Below are 20,176 nucleotides of genomic sequence, written 5' to 3'. Positions count from 1 at the left end.
TGTCCCTAAGGCGAACACCCCCCCCGCCCCCCGAGCACTTGGTGCATTCTCTCAGACTACATCAGGCACAAGACCTCCAGGGGCTTTCTGTCATGGCAAGAATGTGAATCAGATTTCCAGCCCAGTGCCAAGGTGGAACAGATCAAACCAGCCTGCCGTTTGGTGGAATGTGAAGGTAATTAACAAGGGTGAGAGTCAGATTCTGAGCTTTTTTGTCTCGTCAAGCAACAAGTTCAGACGGCCAGAGATGACAGCCTCAAGAGTGCCTCCACCGATAAGAAGCATTCCTGCTTTAATCAGACGATGTGATTTAATGTGGCTGTCAGTGGCTCAGTCGCGTCTGGTCTTTCACCCAAACATTGATAATTATTGTGGGAAGGTCTTGCCCATATCAACAGAAATTTATATTCGTACTAACACCAACACCTTGCTGATTATCTGAATATTTCAGCATTCCATAGACGGCAGGATTTATATCGCATAACCTTTGATAAGACAGAAAGCATCTCAGGTGTTGCACTCCAGTGGATGCTCATCCATGTCAGCGAGAGAACCCAGCACAGCTGCTTCATCACTCCGCAACTAGACCTCACTTTGATGTTGCATTGCAGTCGTCCACTATCTTGGATTCGTGCCTCCTAATAACTGATAGCAGGTGTTGAGTGAAATTAAGTTTTACTAGCTACATGTGATGTTTTACAGGCGATCATAAATGTATCTTGCTGCAGTGATCTGATCAGTAGAAACCCTCAGATCCACGTGTTTTAAGTCAAAGTGAAAGTTCAGTTGCCCTCACTATAGAGGTAAGAAGGTACAGTCCACGTGATCGTCATCCTGCTGCAGTTCACGGGATTGTCATGACTCGGGATGGTTAGCTACCTCTGGCTCTCATGCAGATCAGAGTTGATTATTTGTATTTAGTATAAGCATCTACTGATAGCCCATAGCTGTCTGAAACAAAGGGGAGCCAAGAATGAAACTGCAATACCAATGTTCATGTTATACCCTAACTTTCTGCCAATGAAATTTCTACACTTATTAAAAGTGTAGAAAGCCTTTATTGTCATTGTATCAGCAGGATACAACAACATCAAAATTGCTGCTCTAGTGATACATATTACTTTATCAAGGAGGCATCTGAATGGTCTCTGATTCCTTCTGCAGCCTGACTGCAGCTATTAACACACAGCTAGAGTCATTCAAAAGTACAAGGAGCTCGAAAAGCAAATACTGCCAGTGATCACAGCAGAATTAATAAAATACTTCCTCCCTCTGTCTGCTGCATCACCCCTCACCTGAATCCCATTTCAGACACACATTTTTCTTTATCTCTTTCTCCCTCTCTTTCTCCATCCACCTCTTCAGTAAATATTTATCCTCCCTCTCACCAGACTGTACGTGTTAAACACCTCTCGGCAAGTGAGGCTCCTATCTAATACATGCCTGGGTCAGAATAAGAAGGCTGTCAGGTCATAGGGTGGATTTAGTTTTCTCTGGACATCTGACTTGATGGGTTCATGGTAATATGAAACGTGTGAATCAACGTATGGGATATAGTCAGAGTTGTGGCAGGTAACAGACCTCTCAACAGGCTGGTGTCTAGAGTAAAACCCCTCATTGTGTGTATCTGAAAGTGTTGAGATGTGTGTGTAGTGACAGCTCTTCATCACGGCTCTCTCTTTGTTTTTCTGTTGTGTGGACATTATCCTTTTGTGTGACAAAGAGAATCTGTCAGTCGCTCCCCAGATGAGTAATAAAGTAACCTACAAAAACGTGTGTGTGTGTAATCACCTGAGAGCGGGGGTTGTGTTTGTTTAGTCAGCGTATTTACGTTGTACCCAGCCAACCATTTCAACAAGTTGCGGCTTGGATGCTTGGAGTGTGTTATTCCATCTGCGAGTTGCTGACGGAGGGATTTCCAGAGGTGGGAGGATCAGGATGGCGACTACTTTTTTTCTCCTTTTCCCTCCGCCGTGTCTGTTTATGCACTGAGATTACGCTTGTGTCGTTTTTATCTCATATGTAAGACGTGCGCTTAAGGCAATATTTAACTTGGAGGGAGCATTCACGCTTAGCACGCACGCTCAGCAGACAATGACCTGCTGACTTCTGCTGACCTGCTGAAATGTACCCAACCCATTTACTGTGGCTTTAGTGTCCGTGTTCAGACATACACTTTCATATCCCTTACAATGCAGTGATATGCAATGTGTGTTTATATAATCCAAATGTGTGCATGTGTACATTGTGTGTACCCGTTGTACATATATGTATGTATTGTGGAAGCGTATTGCTGTCAAACCAGAACATTTTAAAAAGATCAATTTCATTCATTATATATTATATCGATTCATTACAATGTGAAAAGTGTAACTTGTTAACATAGTATTAATAAATGAGGAAACGTGCAGCAGGTAAAGGAAAAGAGCAAAACGTATAATTTACACAAATTGATTGAGTTCTACTTTATTCTTGGGTTGAGACATGGTGAGATTTAGCTTTTATTGAGCACAGTCAATGACATCGTGATAAGTATGCAGACACTAAGGAGGATTTTAAAATGCATGGGACTGTACAGAGGTTACTTACATGATTCTTGCTGTTCTGGGTTTGTACCCTCATGGTTGAATGCACTTATTGGAAGTCAGCTAAATGATATGTAATGTAATAAAGAAGGAAGAAGACATCAGCTCAATATAATATTATATATACATACATGTTAATCCATCAGTTTGTCAGTTCATCCTTAGCAAGCTTTATAAGCTATAGTACTAACACTGAAACTCCTTGGGCTCGGCTGTAGCACTAAGCTGTAGTCTCCCGTGTAGAAGTGAAAGAGACGATCTTTTGTGATTCGCAGCTCTATTCACAGGCTTGTATTGAGATGCAGCTTTGAACAAACCATTCTATTCATTCCTATGTGAAGTCACCACTTGTAGTCAGGCAGGGGAACTATTTAACAGTGTGTAGTTGAATTTGTTGAGCAGATAGCTCTTCGATTTTTATGGTTGTGGGAAAACAAACATTTAAAACTGCCAGAGGAAATGCCGCACAACACCACAGGGCTTTAACACAAACAAACAAACAAACACACATCTCCAGACATTCATTGTCAGCCACCCCTGACCATTATGTATCCATTTTGCCCCCTCCCCCTCACCTCGCTGGTCTATCAGGTATTGACATCCTGTGTGTCCAGCCTGAAGCAACTTGGTTAATGGAGCGCAGTAACTGAGCCCGGGGTGTCCCAGCAGCCACCTCTGCTCCTCTGGGCTTTTACAACCCTCAACAGGCCAGACTACCGTTCTCACCTGCTAACTGACTCGCTGACTGACGGTCCACATGCAGGTGTTAAAGTGTCCCGCTGCTTAATTAACCCTTTCCTGTTTTCTGCAGGACCTACAGCAGTGTATATTGTAGCGTTACAATAGAGCTGCAGGGGAAATGAGCATAACTCACCTGAGTTACCGGAGGGGAAAGCCTAGTCTCATCACGGCACCCAGACAAGGATGTGTACTAGATCAGAATGTAAAGGAAACACTGCAGCATAGTTGTTCCTAAATGCACAGGTTGTCAGATTTTGTTTTGAAATTGAAATCCCAGAAGTGTTTGCATAAATGATCCCATATTGACTGTTTGATTGTTTTTATCTTGCGAGAGAGCTCAACATCTAACAAGCTGCTATATCCTACAGATGGGACTGAGAGACACCTGGAAAAAATAAACTGTATCACGTGTGATCCAGACTCACCTGCTCCTGTTTGTGGCAGATGTGACTTCTCACGCCAAGCATCGTAATAGCACCGGGTGACACATCATCATTAATGACACCACTCATGTCTTTTTACAGAAGCGGAAGCGCAGAGAGAAGGATGACAGCGATGCAGTCAGCCTCTGCAGCTTCGACTTCAAGGTAAATCACATCATCACACCTCAGGCTGCAGATAACACCCAACTCCATTTCAACACCAGAGTTTGCTAGTAATTATGATACAATTGTGTATGATGCGATGCTAACATTTTGTAATATTGTGTGTCTTTTATGGGATTGTTTGTTTAAAAGTGTTGAAGGATGCGATAAAAATCATATTCCAGAAAGTGAAACCAGTGCTCTTGGTAAGACACATTTAGGGTTAGCGTTAGGTCACATTTTCTAAATTTGCCAGGGGGCCCCTGGTACGGCTTCTTATACGCCTTGTGGCAGACCCCACATAAAAAACAATAAATGGGATCCACACATCTCGCAGACCACACACTTTACTCTAAACCCATTCGGTTTTATTAACATTATATTATAAGTCAAGAGAGTACAGTTGAGGTTAAAAAAACACCCACACAAATTAAAACAATACAGCAGAGAGGACATCTAAAGCAGGCCTCCAGAAAACACTGTTTTCATGTGCCTTAATATTTTAGTGGCCAGTACAACGAAAGGAGGAAAGCAGAGAAAACAGAGGGTCTCTATCTAACGTAACCTTGAGCCTAACGTTCTCTCCCTCTGCTGTGTTTGAAGTGTTAGTCACTGTGACACACAACTGCACTTTTGAAATAAAAGGGAGGTACCACATGCTCTCTGCCCTTCAAAATAAACATCATGTTCCATTCATTTGTGATTCAGCTTAGAGCTCAGGTCCCCTGGTTGGGACCCACTGAATGATACAACTAGTCACATGCAAACTAACTTTCAAAGGTCAAGTCATTAAAAACGAGGGTAAAATAAAATTAAAAGTAGAATGGCACAAGTGCATACCTGTACCAAGGCCTAACAGTCCCTTCATGAAACAGCTTTTAAATTTACTAGATCTGGACACAATGTCAGTCCCTTAAACATGTCTGTCATGTTTTTTTCATCAAGATACAAAAGTTATTCTCTCATAATACCAACATTTAATGGGTTCTTCCCTGACCTAAACCATTTCCTTCCTCCAACTTTTTGGAAATCAACCTGGAAGTTTTTACATATTCGTGCTAAATAAAAGACAAACACTGATGAGGTAACTTTGTAACCAACAATAAGTTGTTGTCTATCTCTAAAAAAATAATGGCCTATGTCAGTCACTGTGAACTGCAACCCAAAACACTAAAGCAGGTTGTCCACTAACCATAAGATTTCTGTTTTGAACATTTACCATTTGGTCTTGAGTCAAGTCAGTATTCTATGCAACTTTATAAATGTGTCTGTGACAGGCTTTGATTGGACCACAGCAAAGATGAAACTACTGAAAATGTAAGGGTTGTTTTTTGGAATAATTTATTATACTTCATACATTGAGTCACATTATCAGACAAATATGATAATCTGGCAACACTGTTGAGGGGGAGACCAGACAGAGGTTGAACCTGCTGAGACTGTGTAAAATGTCCCAGTGTAGGTTCATCTGTTTATGGTAAAACATTTGATGATAAGTCCATATCTGATTTCTTGATAAAAGCATCTGTTTATTCAGAGAATACCATCAACATGACCGAGCCTATCTCTGGAAGACTTCTAGATAAAACCTGTTTCTTTGGAAAGGTCTGCTGTTAGTCAAGTCAAAGCAGGTACGTGGAGTCAAAGATTTGACAGACAGGACTGGCCGGGTTGGAAATGATATACCTCACTGGGTGTGTGGGAGTTAAATAAGCACACCTACACATTACAAAGATCTGTCAGTGCTTTTGAACACCCTTTCCTCGTGTTTGTGTCAGATCAGAACATTTGATTAGTGTGAAGCATCAATGGACAGTCGCCTCCATCCATCCACGCTGGTGGTTTTCGTCCTCCACCCACAGGAGAGAGATTAGCCGAGACTTACAGCCTGGATTTCTAGAACCAGTTCGGATCAGTTCCTGTGATTTAGATAAACAAAATTCAAACTGTGTTTTTGTGTATTTTATTTTCTAATTGAGCTGCTTCCAGCACAGTGTAATCCCTGCACACTTTGTGGCATATACAGAGACGTCTGTTGTGGAAATCCCTTGTTAAACATATGGCTGCTGGTACGCTCACTGCTGCCCTTTGGCTCAGACTCCAAATGGAGCGGTTGAGTAAAATCAGAGTTACGAGGAATGGTTGCACACTGTTTGATCAATCTGTCTGCCCATTTCTTGAAATCACAGCTTCTCTGCAGTTAGATTTATTTTAAACAGTTGTCAATTAATCAATTAGTCGACCAGCAAACAATTAATCAGTAGCTAAATTTAGTAATCAATAATTTATTTTAGTCATGTGAACTGAATATTTGGATTTCGTGTAGTTGGTCGAGCAGAATGAGAAATCTGAAGACTCCACCTCTGTCTGTTGGGCTCTTTTTGACTATTATCTGATCAGTGAATTAGAAAACAGGAAATACAAAAGAAATACAGAAACTAATTTGGTTGAATGTTCAGTGGCCACAGTTCTTACTGTTAAATCTATGGTCCAAACCTACTTTTGTATTTGGCATCTTTAATTATTTGAATCATGGGCAGTATTAAAGTGAACATCCATAGCAAACTAGTTCACGGTTTCTGCTCCAATCGGGGGGGGTGCATACTTGGTGATCCACACCTGTGCAGTAGAAAACATGATGACAAACCCCTGACAGCAAGAAGAAGCACGCTTTTGTTGAACATGTCTAAACAATATGAAATAAAGACAACATTTTTAATCGACCTTTTTACAAGAGCAGAACCATGGGCAGCAAATAAAGAGTGCATACACACTGCACATAAAACAAGCATGGGCAGGGGACGAGATGTGCGTCACACAGGTCCACGTGCACAGACTTGTCAGAGGTTGTCTTTGGAAGTCAGATTTGTTTCGTATTTATAAACCCACTCAGACCTGTTAAATAGTTGTGTTTAATTTTCTACCAGCATATTAATACAGTGTTGTATATGATATAAGAAATACAGAAATAACTGTTATTAGAATAACTGAATAACCTAAATTGTCACATTCTCTTCACATCATGTATTTCCATGCAGGCCGTGCAGCCCCGTCATTGGGTTGGATGGTGGCTTCACCCTGCACAGGTCTCGTGCTACCTTCAGCTCATGTCCGCATGCCCTTATACTTCAAACACAAACTGTGATCACAACAACTTCAGTGTCAGTGACGCACATGGTGTTTAGAGTTGGATCACCTGAGTTGTAACTGGAGCCTGAATTCCCTGAAAATCTCAGAGCTTGTGTTTAGCTGAAAACACTGTACGTGCATGTTAAAGGAATATACCAATAAAGTTTGGGGCGTTACTACAGAACATCCCTGTGCGAATTGTCCAAATGTTGCTTTTGTCACAGTCAGTGACAAATGATCTGATTTAAACTTGGTAAATGTTGTTTCCCTGTTTGTGTCTCTGCAGGCTGAGGCTCTATCAGTTTATCTGTTAGTTCTGTCTGCAAAGCGTTGGCGGGTTTCACTGAGTCTTTGTTACCTCCCTGTGTTTGGTAGCAACCAGGGCTGTTCTGGGTGTGAACACTGACAACACAAAACGTCAAGAAGAGAAACTGAAACTGTTGAGTAATCCAGGGATGGCTGGAGAATTGTGGTTTTCATTGTTTCTGCGGGCTGTTGTATGATTACATCACAGTCTACATCTTCTGCATATCCCCATCTTTATTTAATTATAGACGCAGAGGAATGGAGGTATTTATAGGCCCCTGCCCGCAGAACAGAAACTTCTTTGATTAAAATCTCTTAATCCGACTGTGACTAACTCAGGGAGCCTGATAAATATACTCCCTCCTTTACACTTTGGCACTGTTTTAAATTTAATTACATTTTTTAGAGACTCCCTCTTGATAATCCCATTGTTAGTACCTATTCCTTTAATATTAATGTAAGAGAGATATCACACAATAAAGGGCATGGAGGCATGTTAATATCACAACAGCAATCTGACTTGGTTTGACCCAGGAATCACTTCCTCTCACAGGAAAAAAAAAAAGGTATGTTATTTAAGAAATGCCAAGAAATGGAAAATTCACAGAATACTATATAAGCAATGCAACTCTTTCATCAGCCCTGTAGTGTAAAGCAGTGGCCGTCATTTATTCAAGAGACACAGTGTGCGGATGACTAAAGCCATCACTTTCGTTGCAGACAGATGAAACCAGTAGTGATACATACTCCATGTCTGAAACAGGATTTAGAAGGCACTCCCATCAATCATCAAAAATCCAATGAGGGAATGTTATCGTGTTCCTCCCTCCTGCAGACTTCCACACTCCCCAGAAACCTATTATTACAAGTAACGCTGCAAAGTTGTCCACGTGTAGTCTCACTTGGATCTGACAGGTCAGTTGTTGCTACCTTGAAATCTGAAAAATTCACTGTATCGCCCCTATTTTGTGATACTGTTGACTTTGATCAGCAGAGGGCGGCATTCCCTCCACCGTCCTCATGTTGTTATAGTTGGTAACCACTCGGCAGACTTTCTTCGCCCACTGTTGCCTGCTCAGTGTCTTCCCCAAAGCTGTAATTAGGATCTGGGTGTCGTGTGCTCACTGCCGCTGATGTGGATGTTAAGTTGAGCTTCGTCCCCTCAGGCCTCAGAGCTCAGTCTGTCCCTGGCACGGCACAGGTTAGACAGCGGTGAAACTCGGCCACTCACTGCATTACTCATCCTCCTTCCCTACTCTGCGCTCACATTGGCAATTGAGAGTGCGTGCGTTTGTGTGTGTTTAGGAGTGTAAATCACCGCTGCACTCCAGCTGCAGCTCAGTGTGACTAGGGGGCGAACAGGCCAGGCAGGCCTAGCCACGTTATGTTTTAGTTTTTATAGTGGCTGGGCCAGATGTACAGCTGATTCAGCGCTAGGTCTCCCCATAGTGTGAGTAACAGCTTGGCTGCACAGTGTCTTCTCGATGTAAAGACAGACTAAACACAGACAGATTTCATTTTTTAATTCAATCCTGTGACTCCTCAGTCTGCATAGTTTTACACTTTGCTGTTCTTTTTCTCGCTTGAATCCAAATCCTCCCTTTTTTGTTTTTGATGCTGAAGCCACACTATTCCGCTTTGAATCCCAATGGGCGTAATCCAGACTCAGTGTGTTGTTGGTCTGCAGCAGATGAGCTTCCCAGACCACTCAGTCAACAAACCTAAAGAACAAGGTGTCAACATCCATACACCTCGAACAGCATCTGTGTTTTGTCACCCTCACACACACACACAGCACCAGCATGAGGCCTGCGTCCTTTTTCACACCTCCATGTTGACCCAGGAGGATGAACTGGAGTTTGTCCATTTGCCTGAAACACATTCACACACATTGAGACACCCTGCCTTGCAGGACACATCAGCCTCTTCAACAGACCAGAACTAACACCTCCACTTTTTGCTGTGCATTTGTGCACCAGCTGCACGGGTGTGTATGCTCCAGGTGTGGTTGTCTCTCGGCCCGTCTGCTGGAGTCGTCTCTGGTTGTGCAAACATGCATGAAAAAGAGCCAGAGGTTTGATTTCGGCTTGGACCTTTGTCTTTACTGAAATTGGCAAACGTGCTGCCCCCCCCTTATTAGGCCAATCAACATATGGTTGTTAGTCGCACCCTACCCCACGCCACTCAATATACAGGTTTCACTTTAAACATCTGTCTGAACTGTGCCCCTGCTATTGATATTCTAATGAATCACCTCCCCCATTTGAGCTGAAGATACTGATAATGACTGTTAGAAGAAAAGAGCTTCTCCCCACAGAAACTGCTTTAACTAACTAACAAGAAATGCCAAAGTAAAATGACGTTGTAATTTACGAATGTAAAATACATCCACCAGAATTAGTCATTTAGTTTCAAACATTTTAGCACCTGATACCATTCCTTGTAGAAGTTGAAACAAAAGAATCTCTCTATTGTGTATTTAATGTTAATAATGCATGATGGTTTAAGTTTTAGTGAGTAACATTAGACTATTAAAATCTGAAATTTCGCAGCATTGAATTTCCCCTGGAGCATGTGCCGGTTTTTTCTTTTTTTAAATATTTGATTTTTACACTTTAAATATAATTTTTTATTTTTCTATATTTACTATAGTTCCTTACACTTAAGTGTTACAAGTTACTTATTATTACTCACTGATGCCTACTTTTGACTCTTGCTGCTGTAATATATCAAATTTCCCCACGGTGGGACTAACAAAGGATTATCTTATCTTATCTAATGATCACAGTAATGTAGGGATATAAAGTCATGATTGAATCTGTGATTATTCTGGTTTCTGAACCTTATTGACATTTTGACTGTTTTCTTAAATCAGTCTAATTCATAGGTTAACTATTATACAACTATAAGTAACAAACCCTCCAGTCAATTCCTAAAAATGAAATTCGTTATGGGTATAATGACATTTTATAATGATTGTATTTAAATACGTAGTTATTTTCCTCCCTTTTAAATGTAAATTTTTGTCAATCCATAGTCATTTGAAAGAAAAAGACTTAAAAACATCACAATAAAGCATTGTCAGATGGTAGAGTATTGAATCAGCTTTGGACCCATTCATGAGACAGCTGTCACCCTGCTTCTCACTGAGAGCAGAGACTCCTGGCTGCAGCATAGTTTGAAACACTTTGCTGATAAAAATGAGGATTACACTGATCATTACACTGAATGTTTCATGGTCAGTGTAATGTTTTCCAATATTTACCAGTGCCAGTTCACCAAAAGCTGTGCAGCATCCAGCAAATAAACCCCCATCGCAGCTCTCACCCAGATCACTGTATCATTTCATTGTACTATAAGCTCGAACCAAAAATATTTAGCATCTTATCTTGATAAATGACTTAATATTCTTTAATCTATGTTAATATTCTTTAACTATAACAATTTCCAGTTACATTGACTTTAATGAACCTGTTAAGAAGTGCTAATCTATATTTTTCTCTTCCTCTTGCCTTTAAGAGTTAAATCTGATCAATTGCAGCATCAGTAGCATATATTTAATTTCTTCATGCGAGGGATTATTGGCAGTACTATCACTCTCATATGTTTATGTAAAACAAGTAACGGGCAAAAAAGTATTAGCTTTTGATAGTATCAAATATGCAAATGTATACAGAACTCACTAATTCTTTGGCTGGCTTTACTGCAGGTAATTTTCCTGAAGAATAACCCGTATTATGTTAGACAAGGTTCAGTTTTCTTGCGACTTTCCCTTGACCTCATCTGAGTTGTTTGTGTCAACTCAGTATGTCTGAACATTACCTGTGATCTTAATAATTCTCACTACTGTGGCTGGATCAACACAGCGTACAGGCAGCCTGTGCTCACTTCCAAGTAAACCCGTGCAGTCCCGCCTCATGTACAGCCACAGGGGCTGAGCAGAGGCTCCTCCCTGTCTGACTTTCTGGTATAAAGCCCTCTCCCCCTCAGTACACCTCAGACCAAAGTTTAGAAAGTGTATGTGTGTGTGAGAGGGGAGCTTTCAGAAAGCTTGATCCCCTGAGGAAAGAAGAAAACAACGAATAGGAGAAAAGCTTATTTATTTAAGTTTTTTGTCCTTTCACACAACCCTTGATTGTCATCATCATTTTTTTTCTCTAATGTGGATTACTTGGAGCTGACCCCGCGAGGATTAAAAAAAGGATATTGTGTTTTTACTGAAAGCTATGGTGGCTTACGATGAACTGGGTAGCTTGGTGCCTATCAAACGGACTCTGCAAGTGATAGACTACCAGAACCAAGCCAACAAAGAGTTAGAGGTGAGTTCCGCAAATGCACATGATAGTTGTGCTTCTACTTTGCTTAGCTGCTACCGGTGTCTCCTCAGTACATGTTGGACTGGAGTTTCTTTTAGATGAAGTCATATCTTTGTGTTATGTGTCAGGCTGTGAGTGAATCAGTACCTTACCCTGTTTTTATCTTAGTTGGGTGTGCTGTGTGTGCTCTGAACTGCCCCGTGCCTGTGAGATGAGACTTTGAACTTTGTTCTGAGGCACTTAAAACTCTGCATGAGATAATACCTAATCTGGAAAAGTTAATCATTGGATCACAATGTACCTGAAGGAAGTTTTAAACAGTTAACTGCCTCCACCCGGCTGCTCAGTCTTGTTGCAATACACAGAGATCAGGTTGTCTGCAGACTTAAGGTTTTGCAAAGAACAAAGCTACAGGGGGTGAATACTCAGTCAACAACCTTGCATCCATTTAACTTAGTCCCTTCTAGAAATACTTTGCTTTTTGACCTCTGACTCCGAAGTTAAAGGTCTTTGATGTGAATTCAGCTCAGCAGTCTGAGAGCATTCCTTCAGCTACTAAAGGGACACAGGTGTTGAAACTCAGGTGGGGCCACTTTGCTGAGAAGTCACTACAGCTGCTGCCTTCCCCTTTTAAGATCTGCATAGTTCCCTTTCTGCAGACAATTTGGGATGCTGTGGCTTCCCTTACAGTGAACCACATGATAAAGGGGAAGTCTGTGGTAAATTCATGAAATGAATCTCGTTTTCACAGAATTGTACAATTGAGACGCTTTTTAGCCTTGTGCAAGGTTTTTTCTTTCTTTCCGTGTGCTGACCTCAACTCTTTCATTTATGGTCAGGCTGTTCTGTTCTTAGCTCAAGCTGTGCTTTAATCACAGGGACACATCTGGGGGTTAAGCTCATAGCATACATTAGGTTATATCAAAGAGAAAGCACAGGATGATGTTTATGAAGTTGCTATCTTCGATGAAGAGTTAAAGGAGCACACACACATGCATGTCTGGAGGATCATTGTTTCACTGATAAAAGTAACTCAAAGCAGTAGCACAAACCCTGGCTCCATCTGTTTTCTTTTTTTTAAAGTTAGCTAGACTCACTTTAATTCCTGGGACAAACTGCCAGGAATAGCAACTTTCCCTGTCTGCACTGTTTCACTTTACAACTGATTCACAATGAGAGGGTTTAGTGGTCTTTTGTTATTCTGGGGCCAGTCTCAAACAGACAGGAAGCGCATAATGGCCAACACACTTTTCCAATATTGACTTTAGGAACCCCCATCCTCCTCCAACTTTTTTACTTGTTTTCTTTTTCTGTAGATATTAAAGGAGGTCACAGATTACAGGCAGGGAAATCTGATTTCTACAGATAAGTCAAAAGATTCTGGCCTTCCATGTATGTCAGTCAAAGCTGTCTTTTTTGCTGGCCCCTGCCACTAGAGGGCTTGCTGAGCTCCGGAGGGGTGTCTGGCTGTTCCGATCTGATCTAATGTGGAGACCCTGGCCAGGCCACAGCACACTGTGACTCAACCACAGCCTCAACAGCACTCAGGCCACGCCAGAATTAAGTGTATCTGTTCCACAGCTGTGTCTGCAGGGCCTGGAGCCTCAATGACTGCTCTGTTCTCCAGATTCGCTGAGCCAAGGCAAAATCTCATTTGGCCTGAGTCAGGAGAAGCAGGCAACTGCTGGAGTGCCGCACTCAATTTCAAAGAGCAGGGCTTCATTAGTGTATAGTTTGTGAAAAAGTAAACTGTTCTGTGGGGAGTGCAAACTTTGGTAATGCCAATTATGGTTGTGACTGTCTCATCTTGTCATGTCTTTGAAGAGGCTCTGTGGGCCAGCATCATTACCTCAGATCTACAGCTCTTTGATTCCTGTGGTCTGTTGTTGTTGGCACAAGGCCAAGTACCTCTCTCCTTTCTCCCAAACTCAGGGCTGGCTGAGGGGAGGAGTTGGGGGGCTCACCTGGCCCAGGTGTAGTGCTGCTCTCACGCAAAGCTCTGTGAAGAGCTTGTCTCGACTTGCAGCTATAAACACCGCCGTGCACCCCCTGCAACGCCACACTATGTAAACACTTGAGAAAGGTGAAAACAGATTCTCTGTCTGCTGGTGCCTCACATGGCTGGTCTGTTTTACTGAACAGCTCTGACAACACGGCCATTCTCTCACGTTCCACTTAATCTTCCTGGGAAAGGTAGTCAAAGAGTTAGAGCAATCAGCAAGCATTTATCTTACACTGTTTCAATGGTGGAAAAGCTCCATTCTCAACTGGGACTGTAGCTGTTGTAAGACCAGATAGTAGCAGTGCATCTGTGTGGGGGGGGTGTTCAACAGCTGAGAGCTGGGTCTTGTGCATTCCTGCCATTCCACCAGACCCCCTTCCCCTCCAGATCAGCAAGTCAGTGAGGGTCTTTGTGCTCTGTGGGCTGGTCTGGCTCAAGACACTTCATATGATGGAGCCAACAGCTGCTGGAGCTGCTTCCTCCGACTCTGTGTCTTTGTCTGTCTGCTGGTCCGCCAGTCTGTCTGGTTGCTGCTCAACCTCGAACCAAAGAAGCGTGTGAAGTCAATTATGATTATTAATGACTGGATGTGCTCTGTCACAAGGAAGTCACAAGAGAGCGTATGGGCTTACTACTGAGGCATCGGTGAAAATTTCACACCAAGCATTACTAAACAATTCTTTCCTTTCATTGACACAGGATACGATAAATTCTAATCTCTCCTTCCATTTTCTCTTGCTTCTGCAGGAACCCAGTAACAAGCGTGTCCGACCTCTCGGCAGGGTGACGTCGCTAGCCAACCTCATCTCCCCGGGGAAGAATGGGGCCGTCCGGCGCTTCGGCCAAACCATCCAGGTAATTCACCGTGACTCTCTGCCAACGGACTTTGCTGTTTTACATGTCGCACCGAACAACTTGGTTTCCATTTGCAACATGTCTGACATCTGGGGCACCCTCTTTTCCATCTACAGGCCTCATTCCGAGGTGATGGCAAGTCGCCGGGTGTGCCCCAGAAGCCTTGCAGCAAGGCAGCGGCCCCCACACCGCCTAAAAGGAGGAACAGTACGCTGTGGTCGGAGACACTAGACGTCCACCAGAAGGGAACTCTGTCCACAAAAGAAATCAAACGGCAGGAGGTGAGAATCAGCTCTAAGACAGTTAATTACAGTAGAAATGGCAAGTTAAGGGTAGAACGTGGTTAGGAAACCAAATGGAAAAGTGCAGTTCTAGCCAGACAAGTATGGTAAGTCAGAAATCCAGACATCAGTAAAACACTGCCCTAATTTAAAGACTGGTTTCACAAATCTCTGTAGTATTTGTTTCAAATAGTCTAAATGGGGGCAAAAGCAGTCCAGGGATCATTTCCTAGTCTATATCCCAGCACCAACCCCCCCATTTGTCCTGCACATGCGAGATATCTTAGCCAACTGTCAGACTGTGCACAGTCTTGTACACAGTGACCAAGGAGAGGTAGATAGCAGCCAGAGAAGTTGACCCCAGTCATTTGGCATCACTGCAGTTTTAAATATAGTCAAATAACTGTCTCTAACAATCATGTAACATCCTGATTCATGTGCTTTGCTAATAAGGTGTCTTTTTTGCCTCCTCTTCCTTAGGCTATATTTGAGCTGTCTCGTGGTGAACAGGACCTGATTGAGGACCTGCAGCTCGCACGCAAGGTTTGTACTTTTAAACCTCCGAGGCATAGGGAGTACATATAAAGCAAGCAGATTAAATCAAAGTCTGGCAGGCCTTCCACACAGCCAAGCCAGGAACTATAAAAAGACAAGACTTATTTTTCTGTCTTTCTGTTGTACCCTAAAAGCTCTTCACTAAGCTATTAATAGTATCCACTCCCTCTTGGCCTGCTGGAATATTGTTATTTGACTATTTTCACTCTGCTCCCACCAACAGGCGTACCATGACCCAATGCTGAAGCTCTCCATTATGTCAGAGGAGGAGCTCACTCACATCTTCGGCAACCTAGATGCCTACATCCCACTGCATGAGGATCTGCTGTCCCAGCTCTCCAAAGCAACAGGGCCAGACGGAACTGTGGGCCAGATCGGACAGATTGTTATTAGCTGGGTAAGTGTTCTTTCGAAGAGTCATCAGTAACTCTATGATTCTGTTGATATTCTGTTTTTTAAATAAAGCCAGCATTTAGTTAACGTTCCCCCCCACTTTTCCTCTGCAGCTGCCCAGGCTAAACGCCTACAAAGACTACTGCAGCAACCAGCTGGCAGCCAAGGCGCTGCTGGACCAGAAGAAGCAGGACAGACGAGTGCAGGACTTCCTGCAGCGGTGCCTTGAGTCACCCTTCAGCAGGAAGCTGGACCTGTGGAGCTTTCTGGACATTCCACGCTCCCGCCTGGTCAAGTACCCACTGCTGCTCAAAGAGATACTGAGACACACTCCACCAGAGCATCCAGATGTTGGCAGCCTGGAGGAAGCAGTAAGTAGACAACAAAAAGGAACCAACTATCTTTTGATGGTTCATCTCAAAATGTGTCGCAAGGTAGTAATGTCATTCGTCTTTGTTCTCAGATTACCATCATTCAGGGCGTTCTGTCTGACATCAACATGAAGAAGGGAGAGTCTGAGTGCCAGTACTACATCGACAAGCTGGAATATCTGGACGACAGACAGAAGGACCCTCGCATCGAGCAGTGCAAGAGCCTGCTGTGTCACGGGGAGCTACGTAACAAGAGCGGCACGGTGAGCAAAACTCACACACATACTTCCCTCTCAACAACACATTGCTCATTTGGCTGCCTCTTCACACATCAACACAAGCTTCGCACCCCTTATAAAGTAGTCAGGCTGTAACTGCCTGCTCTGCTGATCCCCCAACCAACCTGTGATCTAACCACACAAGCATGAGCTTTGATAACATCTTCCAGAAACCTTTGTTGGTGGTTATTTGAAATATCACTGTTCTGGTTTTAATGTTTATTCTGTTTCTGTTTGTCCTTTCAGAAGCTCTACGTGTTCCTGTTTACTGAACTGCTGATTCTCACCCGGCCCGTCACCAGGAATGAACGCCAGTGTTTCCAGGTTTACAGACAGCCAATTCCAGTGCAGGACCTGGTGCTGGAGGACCTGCAGGACGGAGACGTCAGAATGGGCGGCTCCTTCAGAGGCGCTTTCAGCAATGCCGACAAAGGTAAAAGGCTTGTGTCCAACATTGACGTATTTGTGGCTGTTACTGTAGCTTTTGGTCTCCTGTCAAATAAATAAAATAACTAATTTCATATTTTTCCCTTTTTTTAATAGCTAAGAACATTTTCAGAGTGCGCTCTCAAGACCCGAGCCAGGCGCAGTCCCACACGCTGCAAGTCAACGACGTCTTCCACAAGCAGCAGTGGCTCAACTGCCTCCGCAGCGCCATTTCCGTCCACCGGCCCTTCAATGAGCCCACTACACCCAGCCCGCCGATGAGTGCCACCCGCTCCAGGCGCCGCCCCTCCTCCGTTTCGGCCATCATCCACATGGAGGAAGCAGACGAGAACTGCCTGCAGCTGACTTCTCAGTCAGCCCCCAGCTCGCCATGCAACAACACAACGCCCAGCCCCACCCTGACATCCCCTTCATCTTGCTCCTCCTCTTCATCCTCAACCTCTTCGTTGTCCCCACTTTCCTCGTCCACATCACTCAAAACCAAAAAGGACAAGAAGTCTCTGTGTTCTTTAGGGAAGAGAAAAGAGACCATGGTTTGAACTCCAGTTGGCAGGAGACAATGGACTCCAGGACGGACATTTACTTTTCTGTACATAACTGTTAAAAAACAGCGCAGAGAAGCGTGGGACTTGTATTTATGTGCGTGTGTGTGTATTATTACAACAGTGTTCTGTGTTACTGTCCTCTTTGGCAGCTATTTACCTCACCCCTGCTTCCAAGCGCGTCCCACAGAGACACAGTATTCTGCAGAGACGTGCACGAATTCCAACAGCTTTAAAAAGGGAAGCACGACAAGAAGCAAGCACACATTTCACACATGAATCTGTGTCATGAGTGGGTTTCTTGAAGATAGAGGTGGTGCATCAAATCCTGTTTACTCTTAATTTGATATTTAAACATTATTTTAGACCGTTTTTGGGGAGTTAATGAAAGTTTTACATTTTTATATTCTAAAATTAATTATAGTATTATTTTTTTTTTAGATATCATAAAGCAGCACTGTTTTAGCTTTTAGATGAAGTTATTTGAAATTTTGAGCATGTTCATAAAGCAAGAAAAGAGAATCCCCAAATAGAAGAGATGTACTACACAAATCTACAACGTACTCTGTAAAAGTCTGATTTTTAGATTAACGAGAAGATCTTATTTTTATACATTCCTTAAATGACAGATGTTTGGACCCAAACACTTTTTATTTTTTCATATACTGTAGTCAGAGGCATTAACTTAAATCCCTAACATATGAGATTTCATTTTCTCACTGTTAGAAGAGAGACGACACTATGATTAAAATAAAAATCAGATGTTGACATCACGTCAGAGGTGAGAGGAGGAGTTATTGAATTACATTTTTTGAACTGAGCCATGTTGGTTTTTTTTAAAAAGCTGACTTTTCAGAATGAAACTTTTCAGTGTAGCGTCTTGCATGGAGCTGGAGTTGTGGGCACTGCTCACACCTGTTGAGGCAGCAATGATGTAGTAACCTGTCGTAAGGGACGGGACGGGTAAACTTGTAAAGGACTTGGCAGTGAAGGTAGATGAATGTTGTCTGAAGGCTGAAGAGATGAGGTAAAGACGAGATGGATAAAGTTATGTTTTGGAAGAAGAAAGATCGGTGCGAGATGTGTTATCTTGCTCTTAGATGGATGATAGATGGTAAAACTCAAGTGGAAAAAGTAAGTAGGGGAAGAGAGATGAAAAAGAAGGTTTTCGTATGTGCACAAGATGTTGTCAATAAGGTTGAACAAAGAAAGAAAGAAAGGAGGCAATTTGCTTGCCTCAAACTGTATTTAATAAAAGAACAATAAAAGTCTGTGTAAGATTTGCATCTGAACCTTTGGCTTTGTGTCTTCTTCGCTCTGACTTAACATTTTGAGAAATGTGGTGCCCCGACTGAAGGGTGAAAGGAGATACCCATGATGTATGACTGCTTAACTCCTAACTAAACATGGAGGCGCCAAGAGAAACATTTGCAATGTAAGAATTAGTCAGGATTTGCTTTTTTTTTTTCAGTGACATCCCTGCCTGGTCCCTCCAGGATTATTATAACTAAATAAAATGTCTGTTCGAGAAAAGGCCTCATGATCTCCATTACAAAAGACTTGACACATGGTTTCACAAGAGCCTGTGAAGCATTTGAGTAAACACATCTGAGTAGAAAGAGCTGGTTCACACTTGACTGTAGTTTGGTGATGATGCAAAATGGATGAAGTGATTACCAGACAGAACGTAAACTGACAGAGCCTCTTTTCAACGAGTGAGCAGTTTAAAATCAACACATTAAGCATTTAGTCATAGTGAAGCAGATTTTCTCCCTTTTTAATTTGTCTGCTGGGCAGAACCCAGCCACAATCTTATTAAGTGTGTTGGGTCTGAGAGCATTCTCCAAACATTGGCTCATGCTCCCCACACAGTCAGGCAACTTTAATAGAAGTTGAACAAGTACCAACGTTACACTTAATGAAATGAATGTGGGCAGCAAAGTATCACAGCCTGTGACGTACGTCGGACACCAGCGAGTGTGAACAGTGTATAAAACGTTTTACCATAGAAGCCACTGTACTTAACGTTAGTTAATGGCAGTTATAGGTGTCATTTTTGCTGTATCCTTGTTAAACTTTAACGATAATGTTTTTTTCAGGAGAGTCCAAGTAAATCCCTGTTTATTACAACTATGTGGTTTTACTTTTCTTTCAGTTTTTAGAACATTACTGTCCCTGTTGCTGAGATCTGGGAACATGCTGACTCGGTTACAACAAAGTCACGTAGGACACAAATCATAAGCAGTCAGATAAGCATACTGCTTGTGGCGTGAGTTAAAACGTTTTATTTGGAAGTGAATCCAGAAGCGACTGCAGGAGAACTGTGGGTAATAATTTACTGACTCTTGAATTTGAAAAACTTCACAATCAGAGGCTCTTTTGATGAGTGGTGTTATGTATGGTTTATGACTTTTAGACCAGGGACCTTCAGTAATCAGATCTATCAGCCTGGATGTAGCCTTTTTTTTTTCGTTTGTTTTTTTTGTGACAGTTCATTTGTACCATTATTCTCATTATTTCCCTTTATTAGTATTCTTATTGGCTCCTCCACTCCTGTGATCCAGTCTGAAGTGGTATTGGATCGTGGGAATGGGTATAGATTGCCTCCTTGTTAAACTGGACATGAAAATGCTTGCTCTTTACTTGTACGATGTCATACAGCAAGGAAATACTGTAGGTCCAAAAAGAAACAGGAGCAGGCCAGCTAACAGTTTAGCTTGATCTAGCCCCATTGTTGGATTAAAAACTAAAAGTGAGTCGGCCTAAATGCTTGGAAAACAGCACAAAAGGC

The 20,176-nt window shown here is 42.6% G+C and overlaps 1 protein-coding gene across 2 annotated transcripts in view; it reads left to right on the top strand.

The window, feature by feature from the left end:
• The window catches only part of net1 (neuroepithelial cell transforming 1), a 30,226-nt gene extending 11,549 nt beyond the window's left edge, over nt 1-18,677 (top strand). The window contains exons 3-11 of one of the 2 annotated variants that reach the window (XM_020099962.2): nt 3,851-3,913; nt 14,411-14,518; nt 14,635-14,799; nt 15,280-15,342; nt 15,578-15,751; nt 15,861-16,118; nt 16,211-16,381; nt 16,643-16,829; nt 16,940-18,677. In XM_020099962.2, the coding sequence (XP_019955521.2) occupies nt 3,851-3,913; nt 14,411-14,518; nt 14,635-14,799; nt 15,280-15,342; nt 15,578-15,751; nt 15,861-16,118; nt 16,211-16,381; nt 16,643-16,829; nt 16,940-17,382 (1,632 nt within the window). In that variant the 3' untranslated portion in view covers nt 17,383-18,677. Of the gene's footprint in view, nt 1-3,850; nt 3,914-11,333; nt 11,665-14,410; nt 14,519-14,634; nt 14,800-15,279; nt 15,343-15,577; nt 15,752-15,860; nt 16,119-16,210; nt 16,382-16,642; nt 16,830-16,939 lie in introns of those variants that run through there. The other variant, XM_020099964.2, reaches the window with a different exon arrangement.
• The last annotated feature ends 1,499 nt before the right edge of the window (nt 18,678-20,176 follow it).

This window comes from Paralichthys olivaceus, chromosome 23 (genome assembly GCF_024713975.1).
Source record: "Paralichthys olivaceus isolate ysfri-2021 chromosome 23, ASM2471397v2, whole genome shotgun sequence".
NCBI classification, from domain to species: Eukaryota; Metazoa; Chordata; class Actinopteri; order Pleuronectiformes; family Paralichthyidae; genus Paralichthys; species Paralichthys olivaceus.
Note: the sequence above shows the minus strand (reverse complement) of the source record. Positions and strands in the feature narration are given on the sequence as shown.